The sequence below is a fragment of the Notolepis coatsorum genome (assembly GCF_963971535.1).
Source record: "Notolepis coatsorum genome assembly, chromosome: 10".
Lineage (NCBI taxonomy): Eukaryota > Metazoa > Chordata > Actinopteri > Aulopiformes > Paralepididae > Notolepis > Notolepis coatsorum.
In genome coordinates, this window is record NC_140174.1 from 118,237,788 (window position 1) to 118,257,680 (window position 19,893).

General features: G+C 42.1%; 1 protein-coding gene across 1 annotated transcript in view; it reads right to left on the reverse strand.

Moving 5' to 3' along the window:
- mier3b (mesoderm induction early response 1, family member 3 b) overlaps positions 1–19,893 on the reverse strand; it is a 59,776-nt gene that overhangs the window by 11,745 nt on the left and 28,138 nt on the right. The window contains exons 9-11 of the mRNA XM_084323958.1: positions 18,774–18,855; positions 15,132–15,226; positions 8,967–9,094 (exon numbers count right to left, since the gene is read on the reverse strand). Coding sequence (XP_084180084.1) covers positions 8,967–9,094; positions 15,132–15,226; positions 18,774–18,855 — 305 coding nt within the window. The remainder of the gene's footprint in view (positions 1–8,966; positions 9,095–15,131; positions 15,227–18,773; positions 18,856–19,893) is intronic.

Consider the following 19,893-nt stretch of genomic DNA (forward strand, 5'->3'; position numbering starts at 1 on the left):
TGGTATGCTTGTAATAATCTCCATTTGCGATAAGAACTACATCGCGTCACGAAACGCACATACATGGACGCGCGCACACACAAACAGCGCATAGGTGTTAATCACTGAGTGATCTAATATGCATATTCTTCAGCGCGAGGGGGGGGGGGTTGTGTTTCTCACTGTCTGTCGTTGATAATATAATCTGAAGAGGTCCTGCATTATTATTATCATTCTCGAGAATACACGGGACCCGACGGAACGTTAATTTATGTATTAAAAGTAGTCTTATGCTTTTCATCCTCGCCCGTGTATATACCCACGTCGCGCTAAAACAACATAAACTACTGTATGGCAGAGACAGAGTGCGTGTGTGTACGAGTTATGAGTTATCTCGCAGTTCATTCAAGCGCGCATCGCGGTGATGACAGCTCTCTAGAGTAGAAAGGTGCGCTCACAGGGGCGTAGCTGGAGATTTTGGGCCCCATGAAAGAATCAATTTGTGGGCCCCCAATCTATTAAAAAATGTGGGGCCCCCAATCTATAAAAAAATTTGGGGCATTTGCTGGGCCCTTGGAATCATCCTAACCCCCCCCCCCCCCCCCCCCCAGCTACTCCCCTGCACACACACACACACACTCTCTCTCTCTCAAACAGAGAAATCAAAAGAAATCAGTACATTACAGAAGGAATTTCTTGTACAGTCTTGTACAGTGGGTGACAATATCTCCCTCTCTCTCCCTCCATCTTTCCTCTGTATCTCCCTCTTTCTTTCTCTTCCTCTATATCCCTCTCTCCCTCTCTCTCCCCCTCTCCCTCTATCTCTTCTTTCTTTCTTTCTTTCTTTCTTTCTTTCTTTCTTTCTTTCTTTCTTTCTTTCTTTCTTTCTTTCTTTCTTTCTTTCTTTCTTTCTTTCTTTCTTTCTTTCTTTCTTTCTTTCTGTCTAGTTAGTTGACAGCTTACGCATGATGTAAAAATTACAACGTTTCAACTAGAAAGGTAGGCTCAGTAGAGCCCAAATCTCTACCAGACGGGAGCTTTCTCTCTCTCTCTCCCTCTCTCTCTCTGTCTGTATCTCCCTCTTTCTTTCTCTTCCTCTATATCCCTCTCTCTCCCCCTCTCTTCTTCTTTCTTTCTTTCTTTCTTTCTTTCTTTCTTTCTTTCTTTCTTTCTTTCTTTCTTTCTTTCTTTCTTTCCCTCTTTATCTCTATCTCTTTCTTTCTTTCTTTCTGTCTAGTTAGTTGACAGCTTACGCATGATGTAAAAATTGCAACGTTTCAACTAGAAAGGTAGGCTCAGTAGAGCCCAAATCTCTACCAGACGGGAGCTCTCTCTCTCTCTCTCTCTCTCTCTCTCTCTCTCTCTCTCTCTATACTATTATATATCTATATATATATCTAAATGTCTAAACCTCTGTCTATCTAGTGTGTGTATACACCAGTATCACTGACTACCACGGCAAGCCTATAGAAAATGATTCTATTTAATAATAATAATTATTATTATTATAAATGTCTCTCTCTCTGTATCTTTCTTTCTTTCTTTCTCTCTCTTTCTATTATATTACTATTATATATCTATCTAAATATCTAAACCTCTGTCTATCTAGTGTGTGTATGCATGGCATCAAATCAAAGTGCGTGTTGCCTGTATTGATCAGTCACACTATACCCCCATTCAGCCGTAATTGTTCCCTGCTGGGCCTTTGTTTCATGGTGTGAAGTAGTCATTGACATTGACATCACATTGCATTCTGGGAAGGAGTGTAGTTCCCTTATCATTAGCTGAATTCACTGAATTCTCTTCAGAGGCTCCTGCTGCAAATTGGTAATGACTGTACCAGGATTTTACCAGAATGTTTGATAGGACATTGATTGAAAACTATCGTCTCAAATTTGACAATTGATGGCTTATTTTGAAGGTATAATAATGCAGTCCACGTCCACCTCTTCCTTCTTTCCTTGCACATAAAAAGCAAGTAGTTAATGTTTTATCGCGACGTCATAGACTGGTCTCTGATACCTCTCACCTCTGCAGGGTCTAACACCTATTCACAGCGCACACACTTCTCTTGTGTGTGTGCGCGCGTGCGTGTATGTGCGTTTCGTGACGCGCTGTAGTTCTCTGGCAAACGGAGATAATTACAAGCATACCATCTAGCAAGAATTAAACGTATTTACAAGTCGTATTATGTTTAGCAAGTAAGGAGACATATATAGTACATCTCAAAGCACTCGAAATTGTCATTTTTCTATTTTTACAGATTTCTGAAAAGCGCGACTTCCAGAGCATTTATGAGTCATTCTAAATCCCTTTGTTTTCCGCCCACGGGTCCAAAAAGCCCCGTCAACCTTGAAGGGTTAATACAATTTTCAATCAATCAATACTTTATGTTGATGGCCTTTGTCTATAATGTGGCCACAAAAAATAGAATTATTTTGTTTGTTTGCACTAAGTTAATACGTTGACAAATGTTGCCTATATTTTTCAGTCAGTTCGGTCTTTGTGTGCCAGTTCGGTCTTTGTATTTAAGGCAAACCGCTGTAAACCTTATTTTTTACCAAATGTTTAAAATCGGCAATGCCCCTCTTGCTGTACCAACATCTCTCCTAGCTCTAACCGGTCACTGTCAAAATAATGTGCCTGATGTCAAACTGCCTCATTCTTTCAGTTTTTGCATGACTTGAGAATAACTGAAAAGTTGGATTATTTTTAGGCTATATATTTTATGCTGATGTATGGTATTTTTGGAGTGTTACATTTAAAAAAAAAAAAAAAAAAAACGTATATCGAACCGAACACCGTTAAACCAAAAAACGTGATACGAACCGAACTGTGAATTTTGTGAACCGTTCCACCCCTAGTAATTACACTGTATAATATAGTAATTGAGTTCTCTATGCGTCTCGTATGGACTCAAATAGTAATTCAATTATCAATTTAAATTGAATAGTTTATGCGAATATAGTTTTATAAAAAAATATAATAATAATCCCTTGTTTTAGTTCTCAAGAGATGGCAACATGGCATTGATTTATTTACTTCTCAAGAAGGATAGAGATCCCAATGACTGGTAGCTATAGGCCCTTGAGTCTTCTCGGGCCGATCTTAAAGTGTTTGCCAAGGTACTGGCCCGCCGCCTGCAGAAGTTTATGACGGTACTGGTACACTGTGATCAAACTGGTTTTATCCCGGGGCGCCTGGCTGCAGATAATCTTAGGATGCTGTTACATGTAATCGATAACAGTAAAGACAATACAGCTCCGGCCACAGTTCTGTCCTTGGATGCCATGAAGGCATTTGACAGACTAGAATGGTCATACCTGTGGAAGGTACTTGAGGTTATGGGACTTGGAAAGAGTTTTATTCATATGATTAAAGTCCTGTATGCCTCGCCGTCGGCGATGATACTGACAGGCAAAAACTGTTCCACACTTTTTCCAGTCTCCAGATCTTCTAGACAGGGTTGTTCTCTGAGCCCAGGACTATTCGCGCTTTCCCTCGAACCATTGGCCCAATTTATTAGGCAATCGGAGGACATCGTCCCCATAATGATCAATAATACACCACACAAAATTGCTCTCTATGCAGATGACCTACTGATTTTTATGAATGACCCCTCCCAGTCGGCCACAAAATTACTGGAAATAATCGACGACTTTGGTAAATTGTCAGGCTTTAAGATTAACTGGAACAAATCAGCCTGCCTACCTCTTAATGAGCTGGCCAAGGCGGTGCGACTACCAGCTGATATCCCCATAGTGGAACATTTTAAATACTTAGGCATAGAGATATTCCCCACACTAAGTCAAACTACTAAATACAACTTCACGGGTACTTATGATAAAATACACCAGGATCTAGATAGATGGTCGTCCCTTCCTAACTCCTTACAAGCCCGGGCTTCCATAATCAAAATGAACGTCCTGCCTAGGATAAATTTTGTTAGCTCAATGCTCCCCCTGCCCCCTCCAATAGACCACTGGCGCAAGGTACAATCGATGATATCTAAGTTTATCTGGAATAACAAACGCCCGAGAATCAAAAGAGCTACCACTCAACGTAGGAAACAAGATGGGGGCCTCGCAATCCCTGATTTTAAGCTTTATTTCTGGTCCTTTTCACTGAGACCTCTGATGTACTGGCTAGACCCTGTAGATGCTGTATCTTGGCGCTCCTTAGAAGCGGCGGCGGTCTCACCGCTAAGATTACAGGATGTAGGGGAGCTCCAGTAGCTCACCACGTACCTCGAGCGCTATTTCGGCGCCGGGGACAACCGTGCTCGTCACGGATCTGGGGTTTAGCGAGTTCGAATCCCGGACTGCAGCCGTGCCTTTCCCAGAGTGTCTTCCCCCCCATCTGTACCCCTTCAGCCTGTTTCTGTCGGTCATTCTTGACCAGAATAAATGCGATAAACGCTAAAAAGAGCCAGGGGAATGGCCAAAGTTTAAAAAAAAAAAAGATTACAGGATGTAGTATACTCCACTATCCCTATTTCAAAATGCCGACTAAGATATGGACCGATCATAACTCACGTGATCCAAACATGGCGTAATCTACAGAAGTCGTGTGCGGTTAAATGCCCATGGCACCTGGACTCTCCAATTTTTAATAACCAGCAACTACTTGTTGGGCACAAACCGGTTAGTATTCCTCAATGGCAAAGGAGGGGAGTTCATGATAAGAACGGCCTTCGAGCGTTTCAGGACTTAAAAGAAATGTATGATCTTCCCGGCGAGTCCTTCTTTCTTTACCTTCAACTAAGGTCAGCGCTGAGGGCGCATGGCGTGCCGTGGGCTCAAGCTTTGCACCCACACCCCTTCCTCAGGCTCATAGTGGACAGGACAACCTCCAGAGGGTTTGTCTCAGACTTTTATACGCTCTTAATTCAATCCACGTATAAAAATGTATCATTGGATACAATCTGGCGTGTGGATATCCCGGAGTTGGACCCCGAGTTTGACTGGGATGAGGTTTGGACAAATGTGGCATTGTCCTCCCGCAACCCCAATCACCAGCAAATTAATTTTAATTATATTCATAGGACCTATCTTACACCTAGGAAGCTATTTGCTATGGGACTGGTAACCGACTCTCAGTGCACTTTGTGCTCTCAAAGGGCCACTGGCACTTATATGCATATGTATTGGGATTGCCCACCAGTAGCCCGCTTCTGGAGGTCAATAACGGACAAACTTTCAGATCTATGTGGCTTAACAATCCCATTCACAGCTGTTACGCTACTCCTGAACGATATAACAACACTACCCGCGTCCGTACAACAAAAAAGGGTTATCCTAGCGGGCGTCACAGCAGCGAAGAAGCTAATAGCATTGAGATGGAAGGAGCCTGAGAAGCTCACAGTGATTAACTGGTCCCTAACACTGTTGGATGTGATTTATCTTGAGATATCCACGGCGCGGGTGATTGGGGTGGGGCAGGCTGGGATTGAACTGTGGGTCGCAGCAGCTGAAAAGGTCAGAACCGCCGTGTGCGGCTGAGCGGGGTTGGGGTGCTTGTCCGGGGGAGTCCGGCGGTCTCGTGGGAGGAGGAAATGTCTTGTCTGTCTTGTCTTTTGTGTTGTCCTCTTGACTTTAACTGGGGGGATTTAATTGGGGGGGGGAGCTATTTTGCTATTTCTTCACTATTTGGGCACTTTTACACGGTTCCTGTGAGTCTATGGAACACCTCTGTAGGTTTTTGTTTTTCAAGAAGGTTCATTGTATTTCTATTCGGGTACTCAAAAGCAGCGTTTTTCTACCTCAGGACCTTAGGCCGTTTTGAGGCTGGGCTCCAACCACTGTGTGGCCCGGTGGCAACTGCCACATTGTTATGCAGCTGGGAAATCTCTGACATCACTGATATGCACATTTTGAGATGACTCAGTTCCGTGAGGGTGAATGTTGTGAGGTGAATTGGAAGAATACGCCTTTTTGAGAATTAGAGACATAAGTTTTATTAATATAGGGCCACACGGCCGGGAAACGGTGCTGAATACTGGGAAAGGCCATTTATGAGATAGTACCCCTTTAAATTTAAAATGTTGTACTCTGTATTTTTTTATTTATATATAATTTGTTATTTCTGTATTATTATTGTTTCTGTTATCTCCCTGTGAAGTTCTGTGTATTGTTATTGTGGTTATTACATGTGTTTTCATGTAGGTAATAATAAAAAGAAATTGATCAAAAAAATAATAATCCCTTGTTTTTACCAGCACCTATACACTGTGTCGTGTATTGAGGGGACCCTATTAACTGTTACACCGCTGAACGGCATGCTGGGTACAGGTAGCTAGCTAGCCAGGTAGCATAACAGTCTGCTAAGAGCTGGGAGAACAGAAAAGAAAGATGAAGAGACCGGAGATGTTCGACTGCTCCGCTAGCGTTAGCTGTTAGCAATAACAGCAGCCAGCTAGCTCGCTTGTTGGATTATCTCACATTCGCTATTAAGTAGGGATGCACGATAATTATCGGGCCGATATCAGCTATTATGACGTCATCCCGATAAAATTATTGATAGATCCGATAAAAAAAAAAGTACAAAAAAGTGTGTACACTTTTTCATTCATACGAAAATACCGTCTAGAGTATAAATATGTTTTTATAGTTTTCTGCAGTAATTCCTAGAACGTGAGATATAGGCATAAATGCATATATTAGATTATCAAATGCCGTTTGATACCGATCGACGCTATATAAAAAATGTCAACTGTACATGGTCCTAAACGTTATGACTGATCATGCGCGGGTGAACGGGGGGGGGGGGGGGGGGTCGTTTATAATTCCGTGATCGTCGTTAAATGCTTCATGTAGTATGGGTGATATATAGATCAGAGCAGTTTGTATGGATCATAATAATCAAAAACGCTGAAACTCACGGCAGCTTCCTCTTAGCGATGGGGGATGATACTGGAGCAAACAGATCCCAGTTATGTGATGGGGATCGAGGCAATCCATTTTCCGGTTTGTATAATACTAATATACGCCCAAATCATGTCGACTATTGAGTTATGGCAACGATCCATATCCACGTGTGTGTCTCGAGTCCCGCGACGATAAACGAGTGGCCGGACAGAATTTAGGGGATGGACCAAGCTCCAACGGGCATATCCGGTTTGGCAACTCGCCGATCAGCCACCAGGTGGCAGTATTGAAGCGTTCTTCAATGCTGGTTCCCGTTTAGAACCGGGGTCCGGGGGGCAACCCTAGTCAAAACTACAGGAATATACATAATTTTTTTTTATAATACAATAAATTAGGCTTGGGCGGTATTACGGTATACCGGGGTATTTAGAAATACCGACAGTATTGAAAATCAATACAGTCAAAATCACAGTTGGTTTTAAGTTTCTATTTCCATTGAAACAGAGTTTATACAGGGACGGCATTGGGTTTCGGTTTCCATTAGTGAAACGGAGTTAACTTTCGAGTTGGTTGAAGTGCGTGCACACACACACACACAGCACGGCCAGCAGAGGGCAGGGGAGGCGGTCCGTATTTCCCCGCACAGAGCTGAGCTGAGCATACACTAACCTGTATGAATTTCCTCTATCTCTGAGCAGCTGCTAAAGCTTAAGCAATAATAATAATGTTACCATTGAACGATGACGCTTCAAAGTTAACCACCATCACTCCAGCCCACGATGAGCTCCCTGACCACAGATGGCTAACGTTTTGTCAAACAAGAGCTAAACTTGCACACACTGTCGCATTTGGACAATTAAAGGACTGGAGTCTGTTCGGATTTAAGCAAAACCCTCGCACCACGAGTCGACTCGTCAGTGACTTCATCCAGCACAACGAGACTACGAGAGACAGAGGCACTTCTTTGGGAATGTAATATAAAACGGGGTGAGTGAGTGTTGACATTTTTTAATCCTAATGCAACTGGCTCACGTTGATACGATGGTGCCGGGCTGCCGGCCGGGCTAACTAGCTACCGTTAGCTCACGTCGATACCTGGATGGTGCCGGCAGGCGGCAGTGGCTACCTTCTATGATTTGTTTACCTCGAGGTTGAAGGAAGTGCACTTTCAGGTTGAAAGAACGGCCCTAATCTCAACGTGTTTCAATATAAGCAAGCGTTAATGTATGGTGATAATTAAGGTATGACGGTGTGAAAAAAATTATACCGCCCAGGCCTACAATAAATATATATATTTATCGGTATCGACCTTGAGGAGCAGAAAGTTATCGGTATCAAAAAATCTATATTGTGCACCCCTACTATTAAGTAAAAACAATATATGTTAATATATATATCGAATTGCAATTTTATGAGTTTTTTCCAACCCTAGTGTGTGTGTGTGTGTGTGAGTGTGTCACTTACGACACACCAGAATAGCTGCTGGTATGTGTGTGAGTGTGTCACACCAGGATAGCTGCTGGTATGTGTGTGTGTGTGTGTGTGTCACACCAGGATAGCTGCTGGTATGTGTGAGTGTGTGTCACACCAGAATAGCTGCTGGTATGTGTGATTGTGTGTGTGTGTCACACCAGGATAGCTGCTGGTATGTGTGTGAGTGTGTCACACCAGGATAGCTGCTGGTATGTGTGAGTGTGTGTGTGTGTCACACCAGGATAGCTGCTGGTATGTGTGAGTGTGTGTGTGTGTCACACCAGGATAGCTGCTGGTATGTGTGTGAGTGTGTCACACCAGGATAGCTGCTGGTATGTGTGTGAGTGTGTCACACCAGGATAGCTGCTGGTATGTGTGAGTGTGTGTGTGTGTCACACCAGGATAGCTGCTGGTATGTGTGAGTGTGTGTGTGTGTCACACCAGGATAGCTGCTGGTATGTGTATGTGTGTGTGTGTGTCACACCAGGATAGCTGCTGGTATGTGTGAGTGTGTGTGTGTGTCACACCAGGATAGCTGCTGGTATGTGTGAGTGTGTGTGTGTGTCACACCAGGATAGCTGCTGGTATGTGTGAGTGTGTGTGTGTGTCACACCAGGATAGCTGCTGGTATGTGTGTGTGTCACTTACGTCACACCAGGATAGCTGCTGTATTTCTTCTTCCCGAAGCGATTCTGCTGAACGAAGAAATCAAATCGCTCCGACTTTTTCCACATGTAGTAAAAGGCCACGCATTCAGCGACCGTCCGTGACATAACCTGAGGGGGGAGGGAGGGAGGAACGGGGTCATGGTGGGTTAGGTTAACACAAGAAACAACAAGCCTTTCTCCACCGTAAAAAGCCAGCTTCACACGTAGGGTTTCTCTCAAGCGGAAACCAGTAAACAAGTTCAATTTAAGACCTTTTCAATACCACTTGGAGCCAAATTTTATATCAATTTCACGACCATACTAGAATTTATTTATATTTATTTATTTTTTAAACACTGAAGTGGAGGCTGCACTTGTGCGCCAAATAAAATTCCTGCGTGTTCCATACAAGCTCTCACCAGACGGACCAAGCTCTCACCAGACGCACCAAGCTCTCACCAGACGCACCAAGCTCTCACCAGACGCACCAAGCTCTCACCAGACACACCAAGCCCCTGGTAGCCCCGCAAAAAAACAACCACTTGAATACAAACACATTTCAAGTGTAATACCTGTACAAATATAAAATGTAAGACTTTAAGATGCTTTTATGGCCTTAAATTGAGAATTATTCATTTAATACCCCACAGATACCCTGCCATCCACACCAGAATACTGAAGTCTAATGTATTCCTGATGCTAGCAATGTCTCGGAACTATTATGTTTATAGAGGAAGCCAGTGTATTAAAATCCAGCTAGCTAGTGTCGTGTGAGAGAAGAATCAAGCATGGGAAATACACAAGGACTGTATTATGTTATGGATGTTTAAATACATGAGAACTGTTGTATTATGTTATGGATGGTTAAATACAAGAGAACTGTTGTATTATGTTATGGATGGTTAAATACACGAGAACTGCTGTATTATGTTATGGATGGTTAAATACAAGAGAACTGTTGTATTATGTTATGGATGGTTAAATACATGAGAACTGCTGTATTATGTTATGGATGGTTAAATACACGAGAACTGTTGTATTATGTTATGGATGGTTAAATACACGAGAACTGTTGTATTATGTTATGGATGGTTAAATACATGAGAACTGTTGTATTATGTTATGGATGGTTAAATACATGAGAACTGCTGTATTATGTTATGGATGGTTAAATACATGAGGACTGTTGTATTATGTTATGGATGGTTAAATACACGAGAACTGTTGTATTATGTTATGGATGGTTAAATACATGAGAACTGTTGTATTATGTTATGGATGGTTAAATACATGAGAACTATTGTATTATGTTATGGATGGTTAAATACATGAGAACTATTGTATTATGTTATGGATGGTTAAATACATGAGGACTGTTGTATTATGTTATGGATGGTTAAATACATGAGAACTGTTGTATTATGTTATGGATGATTAAATACATGAGGACTGTTGTATTATGTTATGGATGGTTAAATACATGAGAACTGCTGTATTATGTTATGGATGGTTAAATACATGATAACTGCTGTATTATGTTATGGATGGTTAAATACATGAGAACTGTTGTATTATGTTATGGATGGTTAAATACACGAGAACTGTTGTATTATGTTATGGATGATTAAATACATGATAACTGCTGTATTATGTTATGGATGGTTAAATACACGAGAACTGTTGTATTATGTTATGGATGGTTAAATACACGAGAACTGTTGTATTATGTTATGGATGGTTAAATACATGAGAACTGCTGTATTATGTTATGGATGGTTAAATACATGAGAACTGCTGTATTATGTTATGGATGGTTAAATACATGAGGACTGCTGTATTATGTTATGGATGGTTAAATACATGAGAACTGCTGTATTATGTTATGGATGGTTAAATACATGAGAACTGCTGTATTATGTTATGGATGGTTAAATACATGAGGACTGTTGTATTATGTTATGGATGGTTAAATACACAAGAACTGTTGTATTATGTTATGGATGGTTAAATACATGAGGACTGTTGTATTATGTTATGGATGGTTAAATACACAAGAACTGCTGTATTATGTTATGGATGGTTAAATACATGAGGACTGTTGTATTATGTTATGGATGGTTAAATACACAAGAACTGTTGTATTATGTTATGGATGGTTAAATACATGAGGACTGTTGTATTATGTTATGGATGGTTAAATACACAAGAACTGCTGTATTATGTTATGGATGGTTAAATACATGAGGACTGTTGTATTATGTTATGGATGGTTAAATACACGAGAACTGTTGTATTATGTTATGGATGGTTAAATACATGATAACTGCTGTATTATGTTATGGATGGATAAATACACGAGAACTGTTGTATTATGTTATGGATGGTTAAATACACGAGAACTGTTGTATTATGTTATGGATGGTTAAATACACGAGAACTGTTGTATTATGTTATGGATGGTTAAATACACGAGAACTGTTGTATTATGTTATGGATGGTTAAATACATGAGGACTGTTGTATTATGTTATGGATGGTTAAATACACAAGAACTGTTGTATTATGTTATGGATGGTTAAATACATGATAACTGCTGTATTATGTTATGGATGGTTAAATACACGAGAACTGTTGTATTATGTTATGGATGGTTAAATACACGAGAACTGTTGTATTATGTTATGGATGGTTAAATACATGAGGACTGTTGTATTATGTTATGGATGGTTAAATACACGAGAACTGTTGTATTATGTTATGGATGGTTAAATACAAGAGAACTGTTGTATTATGTTATGGATGGTTAAATACATGAGAACTGCTGTATTATGTTATGGATGGTTAAATACACGAGAACTGTTGTATTATGTTATGGATGGTTAAATACACGAGAACTGTTGTATTATGTTATGGATGATTAAATACATGATAACTGCTGTATTATGTTATGGATGGTTAAATACACGAGAACTGTTGTATTATGTTATGGATGGTTAAATACACGAGAACTGTTGTATTATGTTATGGATGGTTAAATACACGAGAACTGTTGTATTATGTTATGGATGGTTAAATACACGAGAACTGTTGTATTATGTTATGGATGGTTAAATACATGAGGACTGTTGTATTATGTTATGGATGGTTAAATACACGAGAACTGTTGTATTATGTTATGGATGGTTAAATACATGAGGACTGTTGTATTATGTTATGGATGGTTAAATACATGAGAACTGTTGTATTATGTTATGGATGGTTAAATACACGAGAACTGCTGTATTATGTTATGGATGGTTAAATACATGAGGACTGTTGTATTATGTTATGGATGGTTAAATACATGAGGACTTGTATTATGTAGTGGATGGTTAAATACAAGAGGACTGTTGTATTATGTTATGGATGGTTAAATACATGAGAACTGTTGTATTATGTTATGGATGGTTAAATACAAGAGGACTGTTGTATTATGTTATGGATGGTTAAATACATGAGGACTGTTATATTATGTTATGGATGTTTAAATACATGAGAACTGTTGTATTATGTTATGGATGGTTAAATACATGAGAACTGTTGTATTATGTTATGGATGGTTAAATACATGAGGACATTTAATGCACATATAAAAAATGTCACCAAAATTGCATTCTTCCATCTTCGTAATATCGCAAAAATACGCCCCATTTTAACTCTGGCTGATGCTGAAACCCTGATTCATGCGAAACCCTGATTCATGCTTTTGTCTCATCACGTCTGGACTACTGTAATGCACTTTTTTCAGGCCTACCTAATTCAAGCATCAAAAATCTTCAACTCGTGCAAAATGCGGCTGCACGGATACTAACTAGAACTAGAAAATTTGATCACATCACACCAGTTTTGTCCGCCCTACACTGGCTTCCTATCCAAGCCCGTTCTGACTTTAAAGTGCTACTCCTCACCTACAAAATTTTAAATGGGCTTGCACCGCTCTATCTATCCGATCTCATCTCCCGATACTCGCCCGCTCGTGCTCTGCGCTCACAAAATGCGGGGCTTCTATCGACCCCTAGGGTTAAAAAGAAATCCGCCGGCCACAGAGCCTTTGTCTACCGCGCTCCCTACCTGTGGAACAAATTACCTGCCGTCATCAGGGGCGCCTGCTCTGTCGAAGCTTTTAAATCCCTGCTTAAGACTCATCTTTTCTCTCTCTCCTTCAACCTACCCTGATCTCACCTGGTCGGGGACTGACCTTTAGATTAATCTGTGTAGTTTAGTTATGGTACAGGGTACTACATGGTACCACTGGGTAGTTTACTACAGGGTAGTTTAGTTAGGGTACAGGGTACTACATGGTACTACATGGTACTACATGGTACTACATGGCACTACAGGGCTCTACATGGCTCTACGTGGCACTACAGGGTACCACAGGGCACTACAGGGTACTACAGGGTACTACAGGGTACTACAGGGTACTACATGGTACTACATGGCACTACATGGCACTACATGGCACTACAGGGTACTATAGGGTACTACATGGCACTACGGGGTACTACATGGCACTACAGGGTACTACATGTCTGCTCCTTTGCAGCACCACAAACATGGGAACTCTCTAACTCTTCCCCCCCCCCCCCCCCTTCTCTCTGAGTGCCCGTCTCCTGGCGCTGACTAAGGTGATGGATGCCTCGGGGTCTTGACCAAGATTGTAGTGACTGCTCTACATGCACCTCCGAGGCCTTGGATCAGTTATTCACCGCCGTCTGTCCGTGGTCCTGTCAACTGATTAACAGTATTAACAGACTGTTAACAGATTAACAGTCAATGCGGTTTCATTGCTGGGTTAAGTACTTCCATTTCTATTCACATAATACGCCTACTTCATATATCTACTCCTTTCACATATATGCCTACCACTTGTATCTATTGCTATGTCCGCCTACTACAATCTCATGAGCCGTCTAACGCCTGTCCCGTCTCCCTGTCTCCCTATGACTTGCTGTCCTGGAGTGTTGACCGGAGTGTTGGACGTCCCGTGACGAAGGCCGGGAGGTTGCGACCCCCTCTGCGTGCCCCCCTGTCTCCGGAGGTCTCGTAGTGGTGACCGGAGTGCCGGATGTCCCGCGATGATGTCGGGGAGTTCGTGACCCTCTCTGCGCCGCCCCTATCTCCCTGTCTCCGGCTGTCCCTGAGCAACGACCGGAGTGTTAAATGTCCCTTGACTAAGACGGGGAGGACGTGACCCTCTTTGCGCCGCCCCTGTGCCTCAAATAGATTGCTATGAGCTCTATCTTTAATCTTTCAAAATGTTCAGTTGCTATCGCTATTAGCTCTATCTTTAATTTTTCAAAATGTACAGTTGCTATTGCATGCACTCATCTGTGTTCCACTACACACTTGAGTGCATGCTTACCAACTGTCCGTCTGCAACACTACTATCACCAACATCTAAGAAGGGAGATCCCCCCTTGAATGGCCCTTCTAAGGTTTCTCTCCTCCACACTGCCTGTGGAGCTTTTTTTTCCCTATTGTTGGGTTTTAGTGAGTTTTTCCTTACCTTCGCGTGGGGTATGTCTGGGAGTGCTTGCATTCTTTCATTTATTTGCATCCATCTAAAAATGTTTGCACCTTATGGTGTTCTTGTTCTGTTCTTGACTTATTGTTATGTTTTCTTCTTGACTTGTTTAAAGAAGATCTGTACGGCCCATGGGGACATTAACGTGTGTTGTTGGGCCCTATAAATAAATTTGATTTGATTTGACTGCTGTATTATGTTATGGATGGTTAAATACATGAGAACTGTTGTATTATGTTATGGATAGTTAAATACATGAGGACTTGTATTATGTAGTGGATGGTTAAATACAAGAGGACTGTTGTATTATGTTATGGATGGTTAAATACATGAGAACTGTTGTATTATGTTATGGATGGTTAAATACATGAGGACTGTTGTATTATGTTATGGATGGTTAAATACATGAGAACTGTTGTATTATGTTATGGATAGTTAAATACATGAGGACTTGTATTATGTAGTGGATGGTTAAATACAAGAGGACTGTTGTATTATGTTATGGGTGGTTAAATACAAGAGGACTGTTGTATTATGTTATGGATGGTTAAATACAAGAGGACTGTTGTAAAGTCTGGTAAAGTCACGACGTGAGACTCACCTTGTGTTTCTGTATCAGGTGAAAGTTCTTGTCGTACATCTGCAGCGCGTGTTCAAAGCTCCTGCATTCCTCTTCCGACCACGGAGGCGATTCCTCTGTGATGAAAGACATGGCACAAAAAAGCCTTGTAAAAAAGGTACGGAGACAAAGAACTAATTTCAAATTAAGCTATTATATATATAAATAAGCTATTCTCCCTCTCGTGTGTGTGTGTGTGTGTGTGCATACATTTACTATATGCTACTCATTTTGACATGGATTAGGCTAATTAGCTTTAACAATCCTGATTCCTGAGCCTATTTTATTCAAAAGGAAGATATTGATTTAAATTAGGGCTGTCAGGTGCCCCAGTGGCAAACCACATAACGTGCTGAGTCGCGGCACGGCCGACCCGGGTTCGATTCCGTCTTCCCCCCACTCTGTCTCCCGTTCCTCCTCTCTCTACTGGACTGCCCAGTAGAAAAAAAAGCGATAAACGCTAAAAAAAATAATCTTAAAAAAAAATATATATATATATTAGAGCTGGGCCGTTAACGGCGTTAACGTGCTGCGTTAACGCTATACTAGTATCGCGCGATAATATAATTAACGCATTAATCTAAAAAAAAAAAAAAATAAAATGTTTTTTTTTTTTTTTACATTTTTTTTTTTTTACCTTTATTTACCCAGGGTAGGTTCGCTGAGCACAGATGCTCTTTTTCAGGAACGCCCTGCTTCACATTCACACAGTTCCATTCACACCTGGGAGCTGCCCAGTACAACCACAGTTGACACCATTGGCCACTGAGCAACTCCACTGGAGCAGTTGATTCAAGCCATGTCACATAGTTCAAGTTTGAAATGATTCTTTCTGTTTTGCTCCTGAGAGTGCTAGATACTGTACTGTACTGGTAATATTATTTATTTGTGTTAACTTCTGAATAAAACAACTTATTACCTACAAGTACCTACATCTTATTGAACATTATTTTGATATTTCATTACCAATTATCATAGCAAAACAGATTTTTCAAACAGTCTGTAATGCATTTTGGAAACGGGAGATGGGCTCATGGTGTAATGGGCCACCTGGCCTGAGAAACATAAGGAGGAAAGAAAAAGTAAGGACTTACTTCTGGTCATTATTTGGGTAGAACACACATATTATTTTGAATGCCTTCGGCAGGTTTTTCTTTTTTTTTGAGCCATTTTAATCTAGATTAATCTAGATTAAATCCAGGATTGCAGATAGATTAATCTAGATTAAAAAAAATTATCTATGCCCACCTCTAATATATATATATATATATATGTTATAGCCTATATAAAAAAAATACATTTTAATCGTATCTCCTGTGCTGGCACAAGCACTACCATAGCGTGGAGTGGAGAGATAACACACAATATACTAAAAGCTATTTATGGCCGGTAAAGATCTATGGCTAGTAGTTTTTTTTTATCTAAAGCTAAAAAGGATGAGGATACTTATTAAACATTTTGAAATATTCAATTGCAAATATAATCAATTGTTGATTTGTCTGGTAAATTAATGGTTTAGAATGATTAATCGATAAAATAATCAACTGATTAATCGATAACAAAATAGTCGTTAGTGACAGCCCTAGTTCGTTATTATTATTATTATATATTTTTTTAACCTTTACTTACCCAGGCAAGCAAGTAAACACAGCTCTGGTGTGAAAGCACCCTGAGGGCTATGCGTGCGATTGGGAGGCAGTCCTATAGTATTTTTTTTGATCCACTTTTTCTCCCATTTTTCTATATTTTTCTCCCATCCCAATTTCGTATCATCCAATTCAACCCTCCCCTGTCACGGACGCTGTTTCTTGCCTCCCACAAGCCGGCTGCAATGTGGACTAAGTCATACATAGCACAAGTCCCCTCCGGTACTTGAGGTAACAGCAGTCGCATCTTTTCACCTGCGCAGCTCGATCTCTCAGTGGCGAGGAGTAACGCGTGGGAGGCTCACGCTGCCCCCGACACTTCCTGATTCTACTGCGCAGGCGCACCAACCGGCCTGTAGGAGTCGCTGTCCACAACGCCCGATCCCCACCCATCAGTTTCCCACCCCCTAATACGGCCAATGTGTATTAGTACGGACGACCAGCTAAACTGAAAGCAAATGTGGAGCGCTGGGCTCGAACTGACGAGCCCAGCGTCTCCAGCATTTCGTGGCGAGCGCCTTGCCCACTACGCCACGTAGCCGCGGCAGTCCTATAGTATTAAAGGTAATAGCTCTACATTCCAACAGCCATCACTGATACAGAGTGTCTGGTCAGTAACATGGGTCTCCCAGTCCCTCCTGCTCTGCAGTAAACAGCCATCACTGATACAGAGTGTCTGGTCAGTAACATGGGTCTCCCAGTCCCTCCACTCTGCAGTAAACAGCCATCACTGATACAGAGTGTCTGGTCAGTAACATGGGTCTCCCAGTCCCTCCTGCTCTGCAGTAAACAGCCATCACTGATACAGAGTGTCTGGTCAGTAACATGGCTCTGCCCTCTCCCTCCACTCTGCAGTAAACAGCCATCACTGATACAGAGTGTCTGGTCAGTAACATGGGTCTCCCAGTCCCTCCACTCTGCAGTAAACAGCCATCACTGATACAGAGTGTCTGGTCAGTAACATGGGTCTCCCAGTCCCTCCTGCTCTGCAGTAAACAGCCATCACTGATACAGAGTGTCTGGTCAGTAATAGGCTTGGGCGGTATCCTTATTTTCAAACCGGCAAACCTTTATGTTATAATACCCCGGTGCACGGTATTTGACGGTATGACTTTCATTTTCATCCGCGGGGGGGGGGGGGGGGGTTACGTGTTACCAAGTAAACAAATCATCGTCAGCTCTCAGAACGGTAGTCCCGCACCGGTAGAAGCCTGCACCGTTTTAGCGTTAGCATCTAGCCTATAGCCATGGCAGACTATTTGATTCCTTAAGGGCTAGAAATTGCCTGGGTTTTGGTCATATGCTCCCGAAATGCTCCCGTTGTTTGGCTACTTCTATGTGCAGTGAAAACTACTCGAATGCTTTATAACCTAGTCATTGATTTAGTTCAGGGTAATCTAAGATTAGCCGCAGAGCTAACGCTACTTAACGTGAGCTAACGCTAGTTATTCAAGCTCAGTAGCTCACAGAGAGAGATAAACAGCTGACAGCGGATAGTACAGGACGGTACAAATACAATAAAAAGGCGGGTGGGGGCTGTTGTGTAAACCTTGTACTCTTTAGTTCACATATAATAATTTAGTTCACATATAATAAGAGACGGATTGCGCCACAACAACACTGCTCTCGTCACAACGCTTTACGGTATTTTCACAGCACTGTCGCAACATTACCGTAAAACGTGAACACCGTTGTGACCCACTCGCTCCACTAGAGCGGTCTCGCCCTCTGCTGGCGCGTGTGTGCACTACACTCAGTGTGTGCACTACACTCAAAACTCCGTTTCACTGTTATAGAAACTGAAGCGCATCTGTGATTTTGACGGTGACGGACGGTATTGAAAATCAATACCGTAGGTATTTCTAAATACCCTGGTATACCTTAATACCGTCATACCGCCCAAGCCTAGTCAGTAACATGGGTCTCCTGCTCTGCGGTAAACACAAAATACATTTTCCCGTTTGGGACGGTCGTTCACCTTTTGATGACCTCACACGGCCGCAGTACCTCTCCAGGGCTTCGTGTGTGCTGTAGTTGCACTTTGCCAGCTCATACAAAGCCTACGGGGGAAATAAGAGAGGAGAAAAAGACCGGTCAAAACGGGAACATTTGCCAAAATGTACTTTTCTCCTGTAGCCTGAACCCTAAGCTGGGCGTTTCCCATTTATTTAGGACACATCTCACTCGACACCTACAAAGTATTTAGGGTGACATTTCAGTACATTTAGTAATTTAGTTGACGCTTTTATTCAAGGCGACATACAAGTCGTGTACAAGTCACCAGGAAGAAGTACAACTCTGGCAGCTAAGGGTCAGTGGCATTTGTTTGTCAAAAACAGTGTCGATCTTGAGTGCTACACTATTTTTTTTTTATCAACTTTTTCTCTTTTTCTCCCATCCCAATTCCATTGTGCCAATTCTTCCCTACCCTGTCTTGAACGTTGCTCGCATATGCCCCCCAATGGCCGGTTGTAGGGAGGATAGAAGCCTTGCATCACGTGTCCCCTCCGCCTGAATGCCTTCTACAACAGAACTGCGTTTCCGCGTCTCTGATTGGCCAGGTCATTTCTGGTCATGTGACATGTACGCCCAATCGTGGGACCGCAAGTTTCTACACTGGTTAAGCTTAGGCGCTCGTTCGAAGTTGGTTAAGGTTAGAGTTTGTCTTAGAGCATGGCGATAGAACGCCAGGTAGTTTGCAGGCTGTTAGACCCGGAAATAGGCGCAGAACTTGCTGTCCCACGATTGGCGCACATGTCACATGACCTGGCCAATCAGAGCGCAAAACTCGAACGCGGAAACGCAGTTCCGTCGTAGAAGGCATACACGAGGTACACGAGGAGGCAGCCTGTCACATCTTTTCACCTGCCAGTGTGGACTCTCATTGGCGAGGTGTAACGTGTGGGAGGCTCACACTACCCCCGCCATTTCCTGTCTCTGCTGTGCAGGCGTCCCCTAACCGACCTGTAGAAGTCGCTGTCCCCAACGTCCAGATTACCACCCATCGACTTCCACCCGCTAACTCTGCCAATTGAGTTAGTATGACGGCTGGTCCAAGCCGGAGGCAACGCCGACAGCCGGAGTCGAACCCGGTGTCT